The sequence below is a fragment of the Hoplias malabaricus genome, chromosome 3 (genome assembly GCF_029633855.1).
Source record: "Hoplias malabaricus isolate fHopMal1 chromosome 3, fHopMal1.hap1, whole genome shotgun sequence".
Lineage (NCBI taxonomy): Eukaryota > Metazoa > Chordata > Actinopteri > Characiformes > Erythrinidae > Hoplias > Hoplias malabaricus.
The window spans coordinates 38,350,999-38,373,139 of record NC_089802.1 but is presented as its reverse complement, the minus strand read 5'-3'; the positions used below and the strand labels follow the sequence as shown (position 1 = coordinate 38,373,139).

Below are 22,141 nucleotides of genomic sequence, written 5' to 3'. Positions count from 1 at the left end.
CAATCAATGCGTGTCAATGGGAGGGGCTTTGGACTGAACACACTGGACAGCATTGGACTGAACACACCTGTGTACAACATGCAGAAAAGTGTGTGTGGACATTATAAGTGACTCAGACAATGTCACGTGTGTGTGTGTGTGTGTGTGTGGACATTATAAGTGACTCAGACAGTGTCACGTGTGTGTGTGTGTGTGTGTGTGTGTGTGTGTGTGTGTGTGTGTGTGTGTGTGTGGACATTATAAGTGACTCAAACAGTATCATCGGTGTGTGTGTGGACATTATACAGGGGTTGGACAATGAAAGTGAAACACCTGGTTTTAGACCACAATAATTTATTAGTACCGTGTAGGGTACTTTTGCGGCCAATACAGCGTCAATTCGTCTTGGGCGTGACATATACAAGTCCTGCACAGTGGTCAGAGGGATTTTAAGCCATTCTTCTTGCAGTACAGTGGCCAGGTCACTACGTGATGCTGGTGGAGGAAAACGTTTCCTGACTTGCTCCTCCAAAACACCTCAAAGTGGCTCAATAATATTTAGATCTGGTGACTGTGCAGGCCATGGGAAATGTTCAACTTCACTTTCATGTTCATCAAACCAATCTTTCACCAGTCTTGATACACGGCACCGCCTTCAGGACACAATGTTTGAACCTTTGGATGCACTTGGTCTTACTGGTGCAATGTGCAGTTAATGAAGATTGGCCTCCAGGCTGCTCCAATTTAACCATGAAACCTCCCACACTAAAATGACAGGTGTTTCACTTTCATTGTCTAACCCCTGTAAGTGACTCAGACAGGTCACCGGTGTGTGTGTGTGTGTGTGTGTAGACATTATAAGTGACTCAGGCAGTGTTACTGGTGTCAGAGGGTCTACGTGAGAGCGCTGGTTATGAAGGGTCTTAATTTTGCGCCACATTTGGTGTTTAATAGCTTTACAGCCACAGTTCAGTCATTTTCAAGGGTAAAAAAATAATAATAATAAATTTACCGCAGTGTTACGTTCCGTTTACAGCAGTGTTCAAATGTCTTAGTCACCTTAGATTTTTATTATTATTTAAATTCATTCATCTTCTCAGTAACGTGGTGCTTGTATAAAATCTTATATAAAATTACAGTAAACGCAAAAACATAGAGTTAAAGGATTTGCTTAGTTCTAAATTGTAGACGCTGTGTTGTGAGCGAGTGAAGTGTGTTTCCAGATGTTTCTCCTGATCGTATGGATCTGTTAAATCTGTTGCACACTTGGTTTAACACAATGAAGTGTTTATTAACCTCTGACTGGACGATCACCTCAAATAACAATGGACTGGCCCCAGGAGAGGTGTGGAAAGGGTTAAACCAACACACACACACACACACACACACACACTGGAATAATGGGGTTGAGTGTTTTGTATTATTAGGGTTTTTTTTTTCAGGAGAATATTTGGAAACACACTTCACTCGCTCACAACACTTTTAGCGACAACACTTTAGACTACTTTTAGAACAAAGAAAATCCTTTTACTCTTTTTTATTTTCTTCTGTTTTTTTTTTTTTTTTTTTTTTTTTTTTTGCTGCTCAGATTAATAGCTTTTAAATCTCATGTAGTCCTTGTGTCTAAAATGTATGCACAGTGCTGTATTTGTACCATAAAGTGGTTTACACAGCGGCATCACCATGGCAACAAGGCGTCAGTAGCGGAGGTCAAAAGACCCCCAAGGCGACCTGTGAGCCTCTACTAAGGGGGCGCTGCAGGTGCTTTTTGGAAGAACGATCATCCTGCAGTTTTTCTAATGCCATCAGGACACAGCAGGTCCTCCACTCCTCCACGCCCAGCACGGCTGTAGAGGCCGACTGCCCTGAAGGCATTACAAGCTCTTAGTCTTCATGAAGGGGAGGGGCATAAACATATCCTTAAATCTGATTGGTTCTAATGGCAGGCCTGACATCACGTAAACCATGCTAAGTCCCGCCCACTGCAGGTTAATCCCAATGTAGTGATGCTGAGGTGTGGGCTCTGGGGTGACCACTCCATTCTCCTGAGAAACAGCAGCAGCTTCTTCCTTTGGTTTTCTTCTTTTGTGTTTATTACCTTTTACTCTTAAATGCTTATTTTTTAGCTACGCGTCCTTTCAGACGCACAGCATTGCATTCTACTTTTTTGACTCTCCTAGGACATAAATCAAAGGTCTCTGGTCACCCTGGTAGATTACCCCTGACCCGTGGTAAAGCCCAGTCCTGTGTGTTCCTCAGGTACACGTACGAGCGGATCGATGGGCGGGTCCGGGGGAACCTGCGGCAGGCCGCTATCGACCGCTTCTGTAAAGTGGACTCAGACCGCTTCGTGTTCCTCTTGTGTACAAGAGCCGGAGGACTGGGCATCAACCTCACAGCGGCCGACACCTGCATCATATTCGACTCGGACTGGAACCCCCAGAACGACCTGCAGGTTACAGATGTTTACAGGACACTCTCTGAAACAGATGTTTATAGGACACACTCTGATACAGATGTTTATAGGATACTCTGTGATACGGATGTTTATAGAATGGACTGTGATACAGATGTTTATAGGATACACTCTGATACAGATGTTTATAGAAGGGACTGTGATACAGATGTTTACAGGATACTCTCTGATACAGATGTTTACGGGACGCTCTCTGATACAGATGTTTATAGGATATTCTCTGATACAGATGTTTACGGGATACTCTGATACAGATGCTATGGGATGCTCTCTGATACAGATGTTTACAGGATATGCTCTGATACAGATGTTTACAGATTATGCTCTGATACAGATGTTTACAGGATACTCTCTGATACAGATGTTTATTTTAAAAGTTTTACATTATTTACAGAGATGTAGCAGAGATTAAATCATGGCCACCCTCATGGGGGAGCACCACTCTGTGGAGCATAAATGGGTTCATGTTCGGAGCTGAAGTCCTGTTTGATTCTTTCATTTTATAAATAAAATATAAAGTCATATGAACATCATTTGCTAATTTTTAGCCCAAATAATGACTGGCTGCTGCTTTAATCCCAAAGTTGCCTCTAACGTTGATGAAGTTGCTGATTGATTGATTGATTGAGTGATTGATTGATGGTCGTTGTTCCCCCCCAGGCCCAGGCTCGGTGTCACCGGATCGGTCAGAGCAAAGCCGTGAAGGTCTATCGCCTCATCACCCGTAACTCCTACGAGAGGGAGATGTTTGACAAAGCCAGTCTTAAACTGGGACTGGACAAAGCTGTCCTCCAGGACATCAACCGCAAGGGTGGTCTCAACGGGGTCCGTGTTCCACACTTCACACTCCCTTTCCCAACTAAGAGTAAACAGCATCCAGATGAAGGAGTGTCTGAATAAATCTCGTCTCTCTCCCCGCTCCCGCAGGTGCAGCAGTTGTCTAAGATGGAGGTGGAGGATCTCCTGAGGAAGGGAGCGTATGGGGCGCTGATGGATGAGGAAGACGAGGGGTCGAAGTTCTGCGAGGAAGACATCGATCAGATTCTCCAGCGCCGCACTCAGACCATCACCATCCAGTCGGAGGGCAAGGGCTCCACCTTCGCCAAGGTACGGACGAACAGTGCAGCGCTGAGAAACCTGCTTTGGTCTCGTTCAGCTTCTCGTGTTCCTGGTGGTAGGGCTCTCTGTGGACCACAAGGAAATATAACATCGTCACGACACTGCGACCACAGTACGATTAAAACACAACAAAAACCGAACCTGACGAACGCGCATCAGTAAACCGAGCAAAACAGCGCCCTCCAGAGTAGACCGTTTGTAACATGCTCTTGCTTCTCGCAGCCCCGCCCCCGCGTCTCGGTTCTGTGCCCCTGAAACACAACAGGAAACACACCACGGGTCAAGGCTTTGTCTCTGATCATCTGAACCGTCCGCTCCCATGTGGGGGAATGTTTCACATTTATGCGACTCTGCGTTTTTAACATTATTTTTAACTCACACCATAGTCATATCTATACAGTCAAATCTCTCATGGGACTTACTGGAAGGTTCTGGTGTGGATCCGAACACCACAGAACAGGTCCAGATGTCTGTGAAGGTCAGACCTGGTGATGTTAGGGTTTGAAGCGAAGGGGAGAGGAGGCATTAATGAATCATGCCCCCCCCTTCTCTCCTTCCCCCTCTCTTTCTCTCTCTCTCTCTCTCTCTCTCTCTCTCTCTGTGATTTTAGGCCAGTTTTGTCTCCTCTGGGAACAGAACAGACATATCCCTGGACGATCCAAACTTCTGGCAGAAGTGGGCGAAGATCGCGGAGCTGGAGATCGACTCCAAAGAGGAGAAGGTAAAGACCACAGATGTCTCCCTCGCGTTCTTTCTCTCTCTCCATCTCTCTGTCTCTCAGCTCAAGGAAGAAGTCTGCTCTGTGCCTGCCTTGGAGAAAAGCCAGAGAGAGAGAGAGAGAGAGAGAGGGAGGGAGAGAGGGGGTAGGAAAAAGAAGGAAGCCAGGAGGAAAAAGAGAGAGAGTAAGACAGAAAGGGAAAGTGAAAGAGAGGATGGACTCCTCCAGGAGAGAGTGGTGGAACAGAATGAGGAGGAAAAAGTACAGAGAGAGGGAGGGGCTTAAGGGAAAGAAAGAAGCGAGAGAAAGAGAGAGAGACAGATATATAGAGATAGAGAGGGGAGAGAGAGACACAGAGCGAGAGAGAGAGAGACAGACACAGATAGAGAGAGAGGGGTTGATGTGAAGATCTGGCTCTGATTGCGGTTGAAGCAGATGGTGGAATTAACGACAAGTAAAAGGTTGAGCCAAACAACTGCTGTGTGTATGTGTGTGTTTGTGTATCATCTGTGTGTGTGTGTGTTGTGTCTCATAGGTGAGTCTGGTGATAGACACTGCCTGAGTGTCTGTGTATGTGTGTCTATAACGTGTGTCTGTCTGTGTATGTGTGTCTATTACGTGTGTGTGTGTAAAATGTGTGTCTATAATGTGTGTCTGTCTGTGTGTGTCTATAACATGTGTGTATATAAAGTGTGTTTATAACGTGTGTGTGTGTGTGTGTGTGTGTCTATAATGTGTGTCTATAATTTGTGTGTGTTGTGTCCCGTAGGAGAGTCTAGTTATAGACACTCCCAGAGTGAGGAAGCAGACCCGTCACTATAACTCATTTGAGGACGATGAGCTGATGGAGTTCTCGGAGCTGGACTCCGACTCTGAGGAGCGCCCGTGTCGTTCGAGACGTTTCGGAGACCGGAGCCGGAGATACCTCCGAGCCGAGTGCTTCCGAGTCGAGAAGAACCTCCTCATATTCGGGTCAGTGTCTCACAAACGTCTCCGTTCATTCTTGCACTGAGACCTTGAACGTACCACATTTAACAGTGTCAGAGGTTAGTGTTCTCCACCGAGCGTGTTGAGTCTGATGAACAGAGGTTAGTGTTCTCCTCCGAGCGTGTTGAGTCTGATGAACAGAGGTTAGTGTTCTCCTCCGAGCGTGTTGAGTCTGATGAACAGAGGTTAGTGTTCTCCACCGAGTGTGTTGGGTCTGATGAATAGAGGTTAGTGTTCTCCTCCGAGCGTGTTGAGTCTGATGAACAGAGGCTAGTGTTCTCCTCCGAGCGTGTTGAGTCTGATGAACAGAGGTTAGTGTTCTCCACCGAGCGTGTTGAGTCTGATGAACAGAGGTTAGTGTTCTCCACCGAGCGTGTTGAGTCTGATGAACAGAGGTTAGCGTTCTCCTCCGAGCGTGTTGAGTCTGATGAACAGAGGTTAGTGTTCTCCTCCGAGCGTGTTGAATCTGATGAACAGAGGTTAGTGTTCTCCTCTGAGCGTGTTGAGTCTGATGAACAGAGGTTAGTGTTCTCCACCGAGCGTGTTGAGTCTGATGAACAGAGGTTAGTGTTCTCCACCGAGCGTGTTGAGTCTTATGAACAGAGGTTAGTGTTCTCCACCGAGCGTGTTGAGTCTTATGAACAGAGGGTAGTGTTCTCCTCTGAGCGTGTTGAGTCTGATGAACAGAGGTTAGTGTTCTCCTCCGAGCGTGTTGAGTCTGATGAACAGAGGGTAGTGTTCTCCACCGAGTGTGTTGGGTCTGATGAACAGAGGTTAGTGTTCTCCACCGAGCGTGTTGAGTCTGATGAACAGAGGTTAGTGTTCTCCACCGAGCGTGTTGAGTCTTATGAACAGAGGTTAGTGTTCTCCACCGAGCGTGTTGAGTCTTATGAACAGAGGGTAGTGTTCTCCTCTGAGCATGTTGAGTCTGATGAACAGAGGTTAGTGTTCTCCTCCGAGCGTGTTGAGTCTGATGAACAGAGGGTAGTGTTCTCCACCGAGTGTGTTGGGTCTGATGAATAGTGGTTAGTGTTCTCCTCCGAGCGTGTTGAGTCTGATGAACAGAGGTTAGTGTTCTCCTCTGAGCGTGTTGAGTCTGATGAACAGAGGTTAGTGTTCTCCTCCGAGCGTGTTGAGTCTGATGAACAGAGGGTAGTGTTCTCCACCGAGTGTGTTGGGTCTGATGAATAGTGGTTAGTGTTCTCCTCTGAGCGTGTTGAGTCTGATGAACAGAGGATAGTGTTCTCCTCCGAGCGTGTTGAGTCTGATGAACAGAGGTTAGTGTTCTCCTCCGAGCGTGTTGAGTCTGATGAACAGAGGTTAGTGTTCTCCTCCGAGCGTGTTGAGTCTGATGAACAGAGGATAGTGTTCTCCACCGAGCGTGTTGAGTCTGATGAACAAAGGTTAGCGTTCTCCTCCGAGCGTGTTGAGTCTGATGAACAGATGTTAGTGTTCTCCTCCGAGCGTGTTGAGTCTGATGAACAGAGGTTAGTGTTCTCCTCCGAGCGTGTTGAGTCTGATGAACAGAGGTTAGTGTTCTCCTCCGAGCGTGTTGAGTCTGATGAACAGAGGTTAGCGTTCTCCTCCGAGCGTGTTGAGTCTGATGAACAGAGGTTAGTGTTCTCCTCCGAGCGTGTTGAGTCTGATGAACAGAGGTTAGTGTTCTCCTCTGAGCGTGTTGAGTCTGATGAACAGAGGTTAGTGTTCTCCTCCGAGCGTGTTGAGTCTGATGAACAGAGGTTAGTGTTCTCCTCCGAGCGTGTTGAGTCTGATGAACAGAGGTTAGTGTTCTCCTCTGAGCGTGTTGAGTCTGATGAACAGAGGTTAGTGTTCTCCTCCGAGCGTGTTGAGTCTGATGAACAGAGGTTAGAGTTCTCCTCTGAGCGTGTTGAGTCTGATGAACAGAGGTTAGCGTTCTCCTCTGAGCGTGTTGAGTCTGATGAACAGAGGTTAGTGTTCTCCTCTGAGCGTGTTGAGTCTGATGAACAGAGGTTAGTGTTCTCCTCCGAGCGTGTTGAGTCTGATGAACAGAGGTTAGTGTTCTCCTCCGAGCGTGTTGAGTCTGATGAACAGAGGTTAGTGTTCTCCTCTGAGCGTGTTGAGTCTGATGAACAGAGGTTAGTGTTCTCCTCCGAGCGTGTTGAGTCTGATGAACAGAGGTTAGAGTTCTCCTCTGAGCGTGTTGAGTCTGATGAACAGAGGTTAGTGTTCTCCTCCGAGCGTGTTGAGTCTGATGAACAGAGGTTAGTGTTCTCCTCCCAGCGTGTTGAGTCTGATGAACAGAGGTTAGTGTTCTCCTCCGAGCGTGTTGAGTCTGATGAACAGAGGTTAGTGTTCTCCTCCGAGCGTGTTGAGTCTGATGAACAGAGGTTAGCGTTCTCCTCCGAGCGTGTTGAGTCTGATGAACAGAGGTTAGTGTTCTCCTCCGAGCGTGTTGAGTCTGATGAACAGAGGTTAGCGTTCTCCTCCGAGCGTGTTGAGTCTGATGAACAGAGGTTAGCGTTCTCCTCCGAGCGTGTTGAGTCTTATGAACAGAGGTTAGTGTTCTCCTCCGAGCGTGTTGAGTCTGATGAACAGAGGTTAGTGTTCTCCTCCGAGCGTGTTGAGTCTGATGAACAGAGGTTAGTGTTCTCCTCCGAGCGTGTTGAGTCTGATGAACAGAGGTTAGAGTTCTCCTCTGAGCGTGTTGAGTCTGATGAACAGAGGTTAGTGTTCTCCTCTGAGCGTGTTGAGTCTGATGAACAGAGGTTAGCGTTCTCCTCTGAGCGTGTTGAGTCTGATGAACAGAGGTTAGTGTTCTCCTCCGAGCGTGTTGAGTCTGATGAACAGAGGTTAGTGTTCTCCTCCGAGCGTGTTGAGTCTGATGAACAGAGGTTAGTGTTCTCCTCCGAGCGTGTTGAGTCTGATGAACAGAGGTTAGAGTTCTCCTCTGAGCGTGTTGAGTCTGATGAACAGAGGTTAGTGTTCTCCTCCGAGCGTGTTGAGTCTGATGAACAGAGGTTAGTGTTCTCCTCCCAGCGTGTTGAGTCTGATGAACAGAGGTTAGTGTTCTCCTCCGAGCGTGTTGAGTCTGATGAACAGAGGTTAGTGTTCTCCTCCGAGCGTGTTGAGTCTGATGAACAGAGGTTAGCGTTCTCCTCCGAGCGTGTTGAGTCTGATGAACAGAGGTTAGTGTTCTCCTCCGAGCGTGTTGAGTCTGATGAACAGAGGTTAGCGTTCTCCTCCGAGCGTGTTGAGTCTGATGAACAGAGGTTAGCGTTCTCCTCTGAGCGTGTTGAGTCTGATGAACAGATGTTAGTGTTCTCCTCCGAGCGTGTTGAGTCTGATGAACAGAGGTTAGTGTTCTCCTCCGAGCGTGTTGAGTCTGATGAACAGAGGTTAGTGTTCTCCTCCGAGCGTGTTGAGTCTGATGAACAGAGGTTAGAGTTCTCCTCTGAGCGTGTTGAGTCTGATGAACAGAGGTTAGTGTTCTCCTCCGAGCGTGTTGAGTCTGATGAACAGAGGTTAGTGTTCTCCTCCCAGCGTGTTGAGTCTGATGAACAGAGGTTAGTGTTCTCCTCCGAGCGTGTTGAGTCTGATGAACAGAGGTTAGAGTTCTCCTCTGAGCGTGTTGAGTCTGATGAACAGAGGTTAGTGTTCTCCTCCCAGCGTGTTGAGTCTGATGAACAGAGGTTAGTGTTCTCCTCCCAGCGTGTTGAGTCTGATGAACAGAGGTTAGTGTTCTCCTCCGAGCGTGTTGAGTCTGATGAACAGAGGTTAGTGTTCTCCTCCGAGCGTGTTGAGTCTGATGAACAGAGGTTAGCGTTCTCCTCCGAGCGTGTTGAGTCTGATGAACAGAGGTTAGTGTTCTCCTCCGAGCGTGTTGAGTCTGATGAACAGAGGTTAGCGTTCTCCTCCGAGCGTGTTGAGTCTGATGAACAGAGGTTAGCGTTCTCCTCTGAGCGTGTTGAGTCTGATGAACAGAGGTTAGTGTTCTCCTCTGAGCGTGTTGAGTCTGATGAACAGAGGTTAGTGTTCTCCTCCGAGCGTGTTGAGTCTGATGAACAGAGGTTAGTGTTCTCCTCCGAGCGTGTTGAGTCTGATGAACAGAGGTTAGAGTTCTCCTCTGAGCGTGTTGAGTCTGATGAACAGAGGTTAGTGTTCTCCTCCGAGCGTGTTGAGTCTGATGAACAGAGGTTAGTGCTCTCCTCCCAGCGTGTTGAGTCTGATGAACAGAGGTTAGTGTTCTCCTCCGAGCGTGTTGAGTCTGATGAACAGAGGTTAGTGTTCTCCTCCGAGCGTGTTGAGTCTGATGAACAGAGGTTAGCGTTCTCCTCCGAGCGTGTTGAGTCTGATGAACAGAGGTTAGTGTTCTCCTCCGAGCGTGTTGAGTCTGATGAACAGAGGTTAGCGTTCTCCTCCGAGCGTGTTGAGTCTGATGAACAGAGGTTAGCGTTCTCCTCTGAGCGTGTTGAGTCTGATGAACAGAGGTTAGTGTTCTCCTCTGAGCGTGTTGAGTCTGATGAACAGAGGTTAGTGTTCTCCTCCGAGCGTGTTGAGTCTGATGAACAGAGGTTAGTGTTCTCCTCCGAGCGTGTTGAGTCTGATGAACAGAGGTTAGAGTTCTCCTCTGAGCGTGTTGAGTCTGATGAACAGAGGTTAGTGTTCTCCTCCGAGCGTGTTGAGTCTGATGAACAGAGGTTAGTGTTCTCCTCCCAGCGTGTTGAGTCTGATGAACAGAGGTTAGTGTTCTCCTCTGAGCATGTTGAGTCTGATGAACAGAGGTTAGTGTTCTACTCAGAGCGTGTTGAGTCTGATGAACAGAGGTTAGTGTTCTCCTCCGAGCGTGTTGAGTCTGATGAACAGAGGTTAGTGTTCTCCTCCCAGCGTGTTGAGTCTGATGAACAGAGGTTAGTGTTCTCCTCTCAGCGTGTTGAGTCTGATGAACAGAGGTTAGTGTTCTCCTCTGAGCGTGTTGAGTCTGATGAACAGAGGTTAGTGTTCTACTCCGAGCGTGTTGAGTCTGATGAACAGAGGTTAGTGTTCTCCTCCGAGCGTGTTGAGTCTGATGAACAGAGGTTAGAGTTCTCCTCTGAGCGTGTTGAGTCTGATGAACAGAGGTTAGTGTTCTACTCCGAGCGTGTTGAGTCTGATGAACAGAGGTTAGTGTTCTCCTCCGAGTGTGTTGAGTCTGATGAACAGAGGTTAGAGTTCTCCTCTGAGCGTGTTGAGTCTGATGAACAGAGGTTAGCGTTCTCCTCTGAGCGTGTTGAGTCTGATGAACAGAGGTTAGTGTTCTCCTCTGAGCGTGTTGAGATGCTAAATGTATTTTAATTATTTAATACCCAGAATATAATGTCATTTTGAAAAATAAAAGTCCGTGTGGTTTAATGGTTTTTTCACACTTATACTTGTCTGTTGGTATTTGCCCTGTGTGTCGGTCTGTGTGTGTGTGTGTGTGTGTGTGTGTGTGTGTGTAGCTGGGGCAGGTGGAAGGACATTCTGACCCACGGCCGGTTCAAGTGGCACCTGACGGAGCGGGACATGGAGGTGCTGTGCCGAGCGCTGCTGGCCTACTGCGTCCGTCATTACAAAGGAGACGACAAGATCAAGAGCTTCATCTGGGATTTAATCACTCCGACCAAGGACGGACACAACCAGGCCCTGAACAACCACTCCGGTACCCCCTTCACTCCCTTTGGATTTCACCTCCGCTCAAACGCAGGGGGCAGTTTAGCTTGGTTTAGAGCTGACACACACAGGTCAGGGTCAATACACAAGCTAGCAGGAACACACCAGGCAAATCCAGCACAGAAATACTCAAAGGAAGTGTCAGTGTCTCGTAATCTACAAGACGTTACCGTAGGGAACCAGGCTATAACTGCAGTCAGTATGTGGACCACGATCCGTGACCTGACCCAGCGTCCTGTCCGACCTGGACTTATTTCATTTTAAACTGAAGGTTTATGTTAAATGTTCATGTCACAGGTTTAGCACTCCAGGAAACTCACTGAGCAATCACCTGGGGCCAGTAAAAACAACCCACTGGATGAGGTAAAAGCTCCTTTGTCACAAATAGGGCTGGACAATTGTTTAATTACAATATATATAGCAGTATAAAATGTTAATAACAATGGTTTGACTTTTATACACATTTTCAATATTTCAGCACACATTCACAACATCTTGTCACTGACTGACGGTTATCACAGGCTGGAGGTACTTCAGTACCGAGTCGGAACCAGTTCTAAAAATGATACAGTCCTTGTTTACTGAGGTGCTGGTGGTACAGAAGGCTTCACAGATCTTCCAGACTACATGAGGTCACTATAATAATCCTACATACCAGCCCTTCCTTAGGCTGTTCCCTTCAAAACGAGACCAAATTTGAGTCTTCCATCAAACCGTTCGTTAGTGATCCTCATGCTTGTGTAAAGAGTACTGGCAAAAGGGTTACAAAATTTCTAAAACCCTTTATAATGCCCGGTTAGCTGAGGCTCGCAGTGTTCCAACGACACGTCAATCAAGTCTGTAGACCAATCAGGAGCCAAGTTACTGCGAGAGACTCAAACACTTTTATTTGGCAGCCACAAGCTCCACAAACAATAATCAAGAAAATAAACATGTTTTCAATCTCAGATTTCTTTCACTAGCTGCCTTTCTCCCCCTGAGAACGCTTAAATACAGGAGGGGTCTGAGAGGCTGTCTCACTCTGCAGCCAATCAGAGTGAAGCTCCCACCTTCCAACACGTCTGGCACACTCACTCACACTCACTCAGTCACAAACTCACTCATGCTCACACACTCACTCAGTCACATTCACTCAGTCACACTCACTCACTCAGTCACATTCACTCAGTCACACTCACTCATCTGAAATTTAGACTGTTTGTTGAGGTTTGTGTGTGTGTGTGTGTGTGCAGGATTATCTGTGCCTGTACCTCGGGGTCGTAAAGGGAAGAAGATGAAGAACTCTCTGAGTCCTCCGGAAATGAAGAACGCCGATTGGCTGGTTCACTGTAATCCAGAGGTGGTGCTGCAGGATGACAGCTACAAGAAACACCTCAAACAGCACTGCAACAAGTGAGAGCCTGAGTTACAGCACCGCAGAGCGGGAAACCATTAACGTCATTGAGTGGTTGTTGTGGCGCTGCTCAAAGAAAACCTGCTTAGATTTAATCCGACAAGTGTGTGAATGAAAGAAGATAAACTGTGTTAGTCTGTTATACACAGACAGTAGAAATAGATATTGCTCTGTATCTGTGGAGTATATCTGTGTGTGTGTGTGCAGGGTGCTGCTGAGGGTGAGGATGCTGTATTATCTGAAGGCGGAGGTTCTCGGTGAAGCTGCTGCTCAGGCTCTGGAAGGAGTTCCGGCCTGGTAAACACTTCTGTTCCTCTCACAAGTTTACACAAACCAGAACTCTTCACCGGATCATTTTAGTTCTCTGTTTCACATGGTGGGGGTTAAGGTGCAGCTGAGATCTGGAAATGTGCATCAGATTCCTTGGCCCTCACTTTGTCTGTATCTTTTTCTTTTATGTGGTGTTTGCAGCACCTCACTTTATTACACCACTTATTTATATTTAAATAATACATTATTAAAACTCCAATTAATGTGCGGATCTGCAACCCACCAACCCCCACACTGTGAAACAAGACCACAGTTTTCTCCGCTTCTGACGTCAAGTGCAGAGACTTTAGAATGGCCCCGCCCCCTCGTCTATGTCTGTCCAATCACAGCGCTGGACCCGCTTTTATGTGAGAGCACAAAGACGATGTTAAACTCAGCAAAACAGACACAACGAGTATAATACAACACACTGAGTAAAAACTGAGAAAACAACCACAATATTTTAGGCATTTCCGATTGTAACTTTATTTAATCATATCTGATGGCTGTCACACAAAATTCCCAATAAATTCCTATTTAAAATTAGCATGATGCGTCAAAAAGTCGAGATTACACAATGTTACAGAAGCTGTATTGATGTGTTTGAATGATTTCTGCAGGGTATACATCTGATTTTTGTTCATAAAACCAGCCTTAAAACCAAACAGCTGAGATTAAAAATGACGTCAAAAGAACATTTCTTTCCTCCCTGCGAGTTTAAACCTGTGTTCTACGTTTTCAAACTCTGAGGAAAAGCCCTGTGTCCTTTATTAGTCAGGATCGCATGAACTGTTGCATGACGCATAATCAATGTCACACTTTATGCAACTACTGAAACACAGGATGTCAGGGATTTTCTGATGAGAAGGCTGAAATATCGGTGACTCTCGTGTGGCAAATGCTTTGCAGCTAAATGTAATCTGGCAGATCTTTGTTAAAATACAACATTAGACACATGTTAAATGATCTGCCATTGGAATAAGACCCATTAACTGGATAAAATCACTAAAATCAAGTAACACTGCCTAGAAGTGGATGTCTCTTATATACTCTCCATGGCTTTGTCGCCCCCTTTGGTGAAAATGTCCTAACTGAGTTGAACTGTAACTGTAGTTTGTTGAGTGTTTTTCTCTTGTTGAGTACCTCTGCTTCTGACTAACTGCTTATGGTCCTCCCTCTGCCTCTGTGAGTACTTTTGATTATAAAATCGGTGTTTTCTGCAGTAAACTGGAGGTGGCGCTGCCTGATATAGATTATATTGAGATCCCCACGAGCTGGTGGGATGCGGACGCTGATAAATCTCTGCTCATCGGAGTTCACAAACACGGTAAGATACAAGAGAATTGTTAAAGGAATGAGGTTAATTACATCTCTAACACTTTTTCATCATGCTGATTTACTGATGATGTCTGGTGTAGGCTTTTAGTGGTGTCTAATTTCTGATTGTGTCTGATCTCTGATGTCTGATCTGTGTTTAGATTGAGTGGTATTAATGAGCAGTAATTTCTGGAGAGAGTGGTGTCTGATTTCTAATGGGGTGTAAATTGAGTGGTATAAAGAGCTATAATTTTCGAGAGAGTGGTGTCTGATCTCTGATGGTGTCTGATCTCTGATGTCTAATTTGTGTGTTGGTTGAGTGGTATAAAGAGTTGTCATTTTTGGAGAGAGTGGTGTCTGATCTCTGATGTCTGATCTGTGTATAGGTTATGAGTGGTATTGATGTGCAGTAATTTCTGGAGAGAGTGATGTCTGATTTCTGATTATGTCTAACCTATGTGTAGATTATGAGTGGTATAAAGAGCTGTAATTTTTGGAGAAAGTGGTGTCTGATCTCTGATGTCTCATGTGTATAGGGTATGAGTGGTGTAATCTCTGGAGAGACTGGTTTCTGATCTCTGATGTCTGATCTGTGTATAGGTTATGAGTGGTATAATGAGCATTAATCTCTGGAGAGACTGGTGTCTGATCTCTGATGGTGTCTTATCTCTGCTGTCTGATCTGTGTGTAGGTTATGAGCGGTACAATGCGATGCGTGCAGACCCTGGGCTGTGTTTTCTGGAGAGAGTGGGGATGCCGGATGTTACAGCTTTAACGGCGGAACAGTCAGAGGGAACGACCGATGCAACTGACGGGTAAAATCTAACAAGGACCCACTTTTATTTATTTCATTTCCAGTCCATTATGTTTCATTAAACAATACACAAAAGATATACACCAACATGCGGAAACTCATAGGGTATAGGGTGCCTACAATTGTTCATATGAACGGACAAGCAGCTCCCTCCCCTGGTCCTGTGAGGTAGATTACTTGACCCTAGAGGACTGGCATTGTATGGCATCATCTGAGGATTTGCGGTACACATAGTTTAGGTTTGGTGGAAGGGTTTGTGTGTGGCCAAATCGCATGAAGCTGTGGAATCCCCAGACATACAAGAGGGGTCTTTTGCTCCAATATCCCATGGAAGCTAAAGAACACCGCAGTGATCTGTGGGATGTGCAGGTCAGTCCTCTTGTATTGAATGTGGCATGTCTGTTTGTGCGGAGGCCACAAGTCACAATAACTGCGCTGTCCACTGTGGGTGGTAATGCCTCCGGTGACCTTTTCTTGGTAAACACATGACACTGTGACTTGAGGAATGTTAACAATGTAATGTCACATCCATCTGGCTCCCACTATCATGCCTCATTCGAACTCTGATCATTCCCATCGCCTTGCCATGAGCACGCTGCCCAGTGTTTAGCTGCCGTGACGGAACTTGGATCAAGAAGATTGCACTTAATCTATCTCCATAAACCCCTGGAATCACACAGTGCATTTACTTTGCTTTAGTTCTGTTAAAGCGGGAGTGGGATATTTATATAGAATTGTTCTGTGTTTTGAAACACTACATTCACATAATCGTCACAAACTGAACCAAAATCATAATCTCAGGAGCTGCAGGACCTTAAACAACATTCAGCCCGCACCAGATGATTGGACAGCTCACATACCTCACATCCTGCCTACAACCTGCAGCCTGCACTAGAACAGCAGAGAAATTTCAACATATTGCACTGCACACCTCTCCCCCCCGCCCCCTCTGGGACTCCTCCAGCTGTAGTCCGGCAGTGTGCGCTCGTGTGTTTTGTTTTAGTTTCTTTTTGAACAGGGCTGAAAGTTGGGGTGGGATTACTTCAGTTGGAGACTTTCACATGCTCTCACTGCTTTATACATAATTACCCTCTGCAGCTTTAGCTTTAAATGCTAACAATTATTTTATTTACTCATATTTCAGCGTGAGTAAGGGAGACGAAATAAAAGAAGAAGCCGACGGGAAGGGGGAGGACGTAGAGGACAAGGACGAGAGAAAGGTCAGACTGAGTCGAGAGGTATAAACCTTTGGAGCATGCTGAAGCAAAAACGTCTGGAAGTTGAATGTTACGATAAACTTGTTTCTTTTAAAGGACGAGGAGAGCCCTTACTCCGAGGAGACGGTGAAGCAGGACGCTGCAGTGGCAGGTACGTCTTTACCCTGACCTCTTTAGTTTTTACCGTCTCAATGAAACAAACACTACCAGTGTCTATAAAATTACCAGGTCAAATCATAGTTATTCCTAGATGCTCCCAGATGGGAGGTGGATCATTCTCAGTGCTGCAGTGGCTATAGTGTAACAGGAACAGGGTGAAAAGGGGCTAACAAAATACTATACTCAGCTCAGAGGATGGACAGTGTGTGTTGAAACAAAGAGGTGGCTTTAATGTTTGGTCTGATGTTAATCTGATCTCAGTTGTATGTTATGATCTCACTGTGTTTATTGTTTTATACCGTGTAGACTCTCTTCCAGACGGACAGACTGCTGATGTTGTGGATCAAGGGGGGCGTGTCCAGTGGCCTGCTGGCCCCGCCCTCACGGCCAGGTTACGGCGACTCATCACGGCGTACCAGCGTTACACTCGCCGCGAGCCGCTACGACACGACTTCCTGCTGCAGGAGAACATAGGAGCGGTGACCTGGCAACTGGGCGAAGACCCTCGCCGTTGTCAGACCGAACCGGACCCCCTCTTCCTGGAGTGGCAACGGAGGTGAGGAACACTCACGAATACCAGACAAAAGTTTCATTTCAACTGTCCCATGACTGCTGGACCAATAGAGCTAGTTTTATTGGATGTTTAAATAGGTTTAAAGTGTTTCTGAGTAAGGTATAATTGTAATTAAATATTCAAACAGAAGAAAGATATGACATGGGACACAGTGGAGAATCCTGCCAGGGTAGAGTCTGGGCTAAAGTGGTGTATATACCATTTCATATATTAAAATTATTTTGGCCTGCCTTTATTACCCGACTTTACATCAGCTGGCAATTGTTTCTGCACCTGCAAATCTGACTAAGACTGTTCTGAAAGGGGCATAATACAAATAAATCATGCTCTGAATGCATGAGCACATTAATGTGTGAATCTGGAGCCCACCAACCCACACAGGGTGAAACTAGACCCCAGTCAGTTTTCTGTGCACAGAAAACACAAGATAAAACAAGGCATTCTGACTTCAAGTGCAGAGACTTTACGAGACGAGGTTAAACACAGCAAAACAGACACATCGAGCGCGGAGAAATAAGAGCACTGAGTAAAAACGGGGAAAACGAGAACGGAGAAGAAAGAGAACTGAGTGAAAACGGCTAAAAACCAGAGCTTCTGCTCCTTGCTCCTCACTGCTGTGCGCTCGGGGTCGGGGTGAACAGCGAGCGGCTCATTATCATTATTATTCAGCTCAGCAAATTTGACTTCACTGTTATGATGATGAATTCCAGTCAGGCTTCCGTCCACATCACAGCACAGAAACTGCCCTCATAAAGATCCTAAATAACATCCGTCTGAACTCAGATAGCGGTAAAATATCTGTGCTAGTGCTTCTCGATCTTAGTGCTGCATTTGATACTGTAGATCACAGCATCCTTTTAGACTGACTAGAGAAGTGGGCGGGGCTTTCAGGAACAGTTCCTTAGCTGGTTCAGATCGTATCTAGCGGGTAGAGACTACTTTATTGCTATTGCTAATTATAAATCAAAACGAACATCGTTGACCTGCGGTGTTCCAAAAGGGTCAATTCTTGGGCATCTACTGTTTAACCTTTACATGTTACCACTTGGACAAATCCTTAAAAATAATAAAATCGCCTATCATAGTTATGCAGATAACACTCAGATCTATTTAGCTCTGTCACCAGGTGACTGTAGTCTTATTGACACACTCTGCAACTGCCTAGAATCAGTAAATTACTGGGTGATGGACAGCTTCCTTCAACTAAACAAAGATAAAACAGAGGTGATTGTGGTTGGCAGCAAGGAGCAAGGACTTGAGGTCACTGCTCAGTTTAACAGCAGAGCTCTAAAGCCTAAAGGCCAGGTCAGAAACCTGGGCCTAATCCTGGACTCAGATCTCAACTTTAACGACCAAATAAAGGCAATAACTAAATCTGCATTTTATCACCTTAAGAACATACCAAAATTCAAAGTGTATGTGTCACAACCAGACAGCAGCTGGACTACTGCAATGGTCTCTTTACTGGACTTCAGTCCACAGTCATGCAGCTGCAGTTTATTCAAAATGCAGCAGCTAGATCTCTTACCAGAACCAAGAGAACCGAGCACATCGCTCCTGTCCTCAGGTCACTGCATTGGCTTCCAAGTGTTATTGTTTATAAATCAATGAACTGCCTCAGATGAATATCTATCACAGATCTGCTGAAGTGTATGAACCCAGTGCCCCTCAGGTCACTTGGGACCGGTCAGTTCATACTGCCCCGGGTCAGAACCACACTATGCCCCTGCACCTGGAACAGCCTCCTGGAGGACATCAGATCTGCCTCAAATATTACTCCCTTCAAATCTACACTAAAGACCTTAGATTGAATGAAAAATGTAGATTTACTTATTTTATTTTTAGTACCATTTTAATAACTGTCTTTTTTATTACACTGTTTTTATTGTTTTAAATTTAATGAATATCTTTTAATCATTTATTTATATATAAATTCTGTTTAATTCTATTTTATTCTTTCTAATTGTTTTTATTTTCTTTTACTTTTGAATTCTACTGTAATTTTTCTGTATCGCTCTATAAAGCACTTTGAATTGCCATTGTGTACGAAAGGTGCTCTATTAATAAACTTGCCTTGCGTAAAGGAACAGGTGCTGAAAGCGGGCGTTCTGAACAGGGCTGTTTAAACGGGGAGAACACTGCTGTGGGGCTCGTGGGGTTTGGGCCAAAGCAGGAAATAGACGTTTCATTAAGAAACAGAACTGTTACACTGTGGAAACGAGGGGGATATGTCTCTTTAAACAGCTTTACGTTCTGTTTCCTGAGAGTGTTGTGTTTCATTGGACAGTGCTGCTGATAGACAGACTGTCCCTCATGCTCAGTGTCCTCTCATTCCAGGTGGACGCGGCGAGAGCAGGCCGATTTCTACCGCACCGTCTCCTCTTTCGGCGTGGTGTACGACCCCGAGAAGAAAATCTTCGACTGGAGCCAGTTCCGGGTCTTTGCACGTCTGGAGAGAAAAACAGACGAGAGTTTGGAGAGATATTTCTGGGGCTTTGTGTCCATGTGTCGCACAGCCTGCAGACTCCCCCCGAGGAAAGATGAAGGTACGGATGGAGGGGTGAACTGATGAATGGATGAGTTGGTTAGTAGAGGGTGGGGAAAATTGAAACTCATTTGTCATGTAGTGAGCAGTTTACACATAGAATATATGTAATGCCTCAATGACACGGTGCAGCAGAAAGCATCAGTGAAATAAATACGTTAGTAAATAGAAAAACTAGGGGCATTAAAAAGTTTAACATGATCAATTATATCAGATTGTGTAGTAAATGTGATTAATCACATCACTTCATATCGTTGATAGTGATTAATTGCATCAACTGGTGTAGTCCATAACAATTGCACCAGTCTGTAGTTAATTACAATTAATCTCATCAGTCCATGTGGGTAGTCATGATTAATTGTGGTTAAAATGTCAGGTATTGCTCTTGCTGGCGTTTTATCCAGTGGAGTGAAGTGGAGCTGTTCCTGTTTAAGTTCAGGGCGTTTAGTTCCAGACAGAAGATCCACACACTCAGCTTCATCAGAACAGAGTTATTATCTCCAAGACACAAGGCTGTTCCCTTTCTAGAGATAGTGTGAGAACACCACGCCCTTATAGAGCATCACGGACTGGCCATTTAGGAAAATTATTTAAAGAGCACCTTTACAAACAGATGTTGATGAAGTCTGGTCTTCTTTTTCCTGCAGGTCCTGTTGACCCCAGCATCTTTGTGGAGCCTATAACTGAAGAACGTGCCGCTCGTACCTTGTACCGCATCGAACTCCTGCGAAAAGTCCGCGAGCAGGTCCTTCGTCACCCTCTCTTGGCCGAGCGATTGAAGCTTTGCCGTCCAAGCCTTTATCTTCCGGTTTGGTGGGAGTGTGGCAAGCATGACCGGGATCTTCTCATCGGAGTGGCTAAGCATGGCCTGAGCAGAACTGACTTCTACATCCTCAACGATTCACAGCTGTCCTTCCTGGAGGCCCATCGCAATTATGTCCACAAAGAGAACTACGGATATCCGGTTTCGGGTCTTCCGCATCAGCACTGCTGCCTGTTTGACCCCAATCTGGGACACTGCCATTCTCCCCAGCCCCCGGAATACCACCCTCCGTCTTTGCATCCTTCACCGACACTCTCAAATGCTCATGGACATCATCCTTCAGAAGCGTCAGCTGCAGCATCAGAGCCTGGAAACACCAGGGAAGGTTTCTTAGACTGCCCTCCACTGGATGATACCTTGGAGCTTGCATCCTTGCAGCATGAAGGCTTGGCCTCAGATTCGCTTCACACCAAATCTGGGAAAGAGGCCTTCAATGGATTCCCGTTTAATTCTGCTTCCGCCGGCCAAAGCATGTTAAATTCCTACGGAGTACAAGGAGAGCTAAGCGGGGCACAAGGAGACATGGCAGATTCCATTGCTGGGAAGCTTCGTAGTGACGTTCTGGTCGGGGAACAAGGTTCCTCAGAGGAGACGGGTTTGATGGCACCTTCGGTCGAGCTGAATGACCTTCAGACTCCTTGGGAGAGCTCAGATCATGCTGAGCCCTCTGATATCTTCAACGAAGCCGATCCCATCTTGGGTACGCCAGCGTTGGAAACAGGATTCTTGGACCCGGCACAAACCGAAGATGGACAAGAACGGGACGATCCTCTCACGGATTGCTTGAGCATGCCAAGTTCAGACTCGCAAAGCAACCCGGTAGAACCTCTGGCACCAAGTTTCATGTTGTTTAAGGATCTTAACGTTGGCGAGACATCTGTGGAACAACCGGATTTAGCTGCTAGTCCTCCAGAATATGCTCCCCCAGCACCTCTTGCACTTTCGGATGTATCCATGGACCAAACTGAGCCAATCAGCGAGGAACTGGAGGAGAAACTGAACGATTCCGACATTGTGAACAGTGATCCAAATCCGGAAAATGTAGAATATGAGTTTGAGAAAGAAGATCCTTCCCAAGATCTTTTAGGAACTGATGAGAAGACACAAGAGGACTTGCCTTTGGCAGAACCTTCAAAATCTGACAAGTTGCCATTTGAGGATTCAATCGAGACGCCTTTGAAGGAAGTGTCCTTGGAAGAGCCTTGTGTAAAACTCCTAATGGAGTCCAGTAAAGTGCCCTTAGAAGAGCCTTACAAAGGGACCCTTGAGGGATCATTTGAAGGGTCTCCTTCCCAAGATCCCAGTGAGGACCAAATGGAGAAAGAGTCCAATGAAGATCCAAGGAAAGAACCCCTAGAACCAATGGTGGACAACACTCTGGATGACTCCACTCTTTCTGCAGAAGAGCCCCTGCCTTCGTCATTCCCTTTATCTCCAGCTCTTTCCACCGCCGCTCCAGATAGCCACACCTTCCCAGATCCTGAAATGGTTCCTCAAATAAAACAGGAGTTCCTCTTGTGTCCAGAAGTGTCCGATGTCAAGGTGGAGCCAGACAGCACCACACTGACCCCTCATCTGGAGCAGACTGTTCTGGAAGTGAAGGATGAGATAAAGGAGGAGGACACAAAGAGCCCAGGTACGGTGCGCTTCATTAAACGTTCCTGTGCTCTTCTGAACATGTTAGAATTGTTTATAAAGATCAGTCAACAGTGAGTAATAATTTGGGAATATGATGATAATAGCCAATTGTTTCAGCTTAAAAATAAAGTATCTGTGTCGTAGTTGTTAGTAAATAATAATCCAGTAGCCGCAGCTGTGGTGAGGTGTGTGTTATGTGGGTCATGACCCCAAACACAGGGCAGTAAATCTGCTGAAATGATGTGGTCAGTTTGAAACACACAGTCGCTGGTTTCTGACTGATGCTGTCTTTAAATTGTCACTTACTTTTTTACTCTGATCATTACCCACCTTTAACTGATCTATAAAGTGCTACCGTGTAACTGTTAATGAGCGAATAACTATTATTGTGAGCCGTTATTAA

The 22,141-nt window shown here is 45.9% G+C and overlaps 1 protein-coding gene across 4 annotated transcripts in view; it reads left to right on the top strand.

The window, feature by feature from the left end:
• The window catches only part of chd6 (chromodomain helicase DNA binding protein 6), a 62,781-nt gene that overhangs the window by 28,167 nt on the left and 12,473 nt on the right, over positions 1–22,141 (top strand). For all 4 annotated transcript variants that reach the window (XM_066663295.1, XM_066663297.1, XM_066663296.1 and 1 more), the window contains 15 exons: positions 2,239–2,434; positions 3,116–3,280; positions 3,383–3,562; positions 4,185–4,295; positions 5,062–5,264; positions 10,739–10,938; positions 12,182–12,341; positions 12,550–12,639; positions 13,875–13,978; positions 14,660–14,783; positions 15,927–16,002; positions 16,096–16,150; positions 16,465–16,714; positions 19,070–19,278; positions 19,925–21,736. In XM_066663295.1, coding sequence (XP_066519392.1) covers positions 2,239–2,434; positions 3,116–3,280; positions 3,383–3,562; positions 4,185–4,295; positions 5,062–5,264; positions 10,739–10,938; positions 12,182–12,341; positions 12,550–12,639; positions 13,875–13,978; positions 14,660–14,783; positions 15,927–16,002; positions 16,096–16,150; positions 16,465–16,714; positions 19,070–19,278; positions 19,925–21,736 — 3,935 coding nt within the window. The remainder of the gene's footprint in view (positions 1–2,238; positions 2,435–3,115; positions 3,281–3,382; positions 3,563–4,184; positions 4,296–5,061; positions 5,265–10,738; positions 10,939–12,181; positions 12,342–12,549; positions 12,640–13,874; positions 13,979–14,659; positions 14,784–15,926; positions 16,003–16,095; positions 16,151–16,464; positions 16,715–19,069; positions 19,279–19,924; positions 21,737–22,141) is intronic.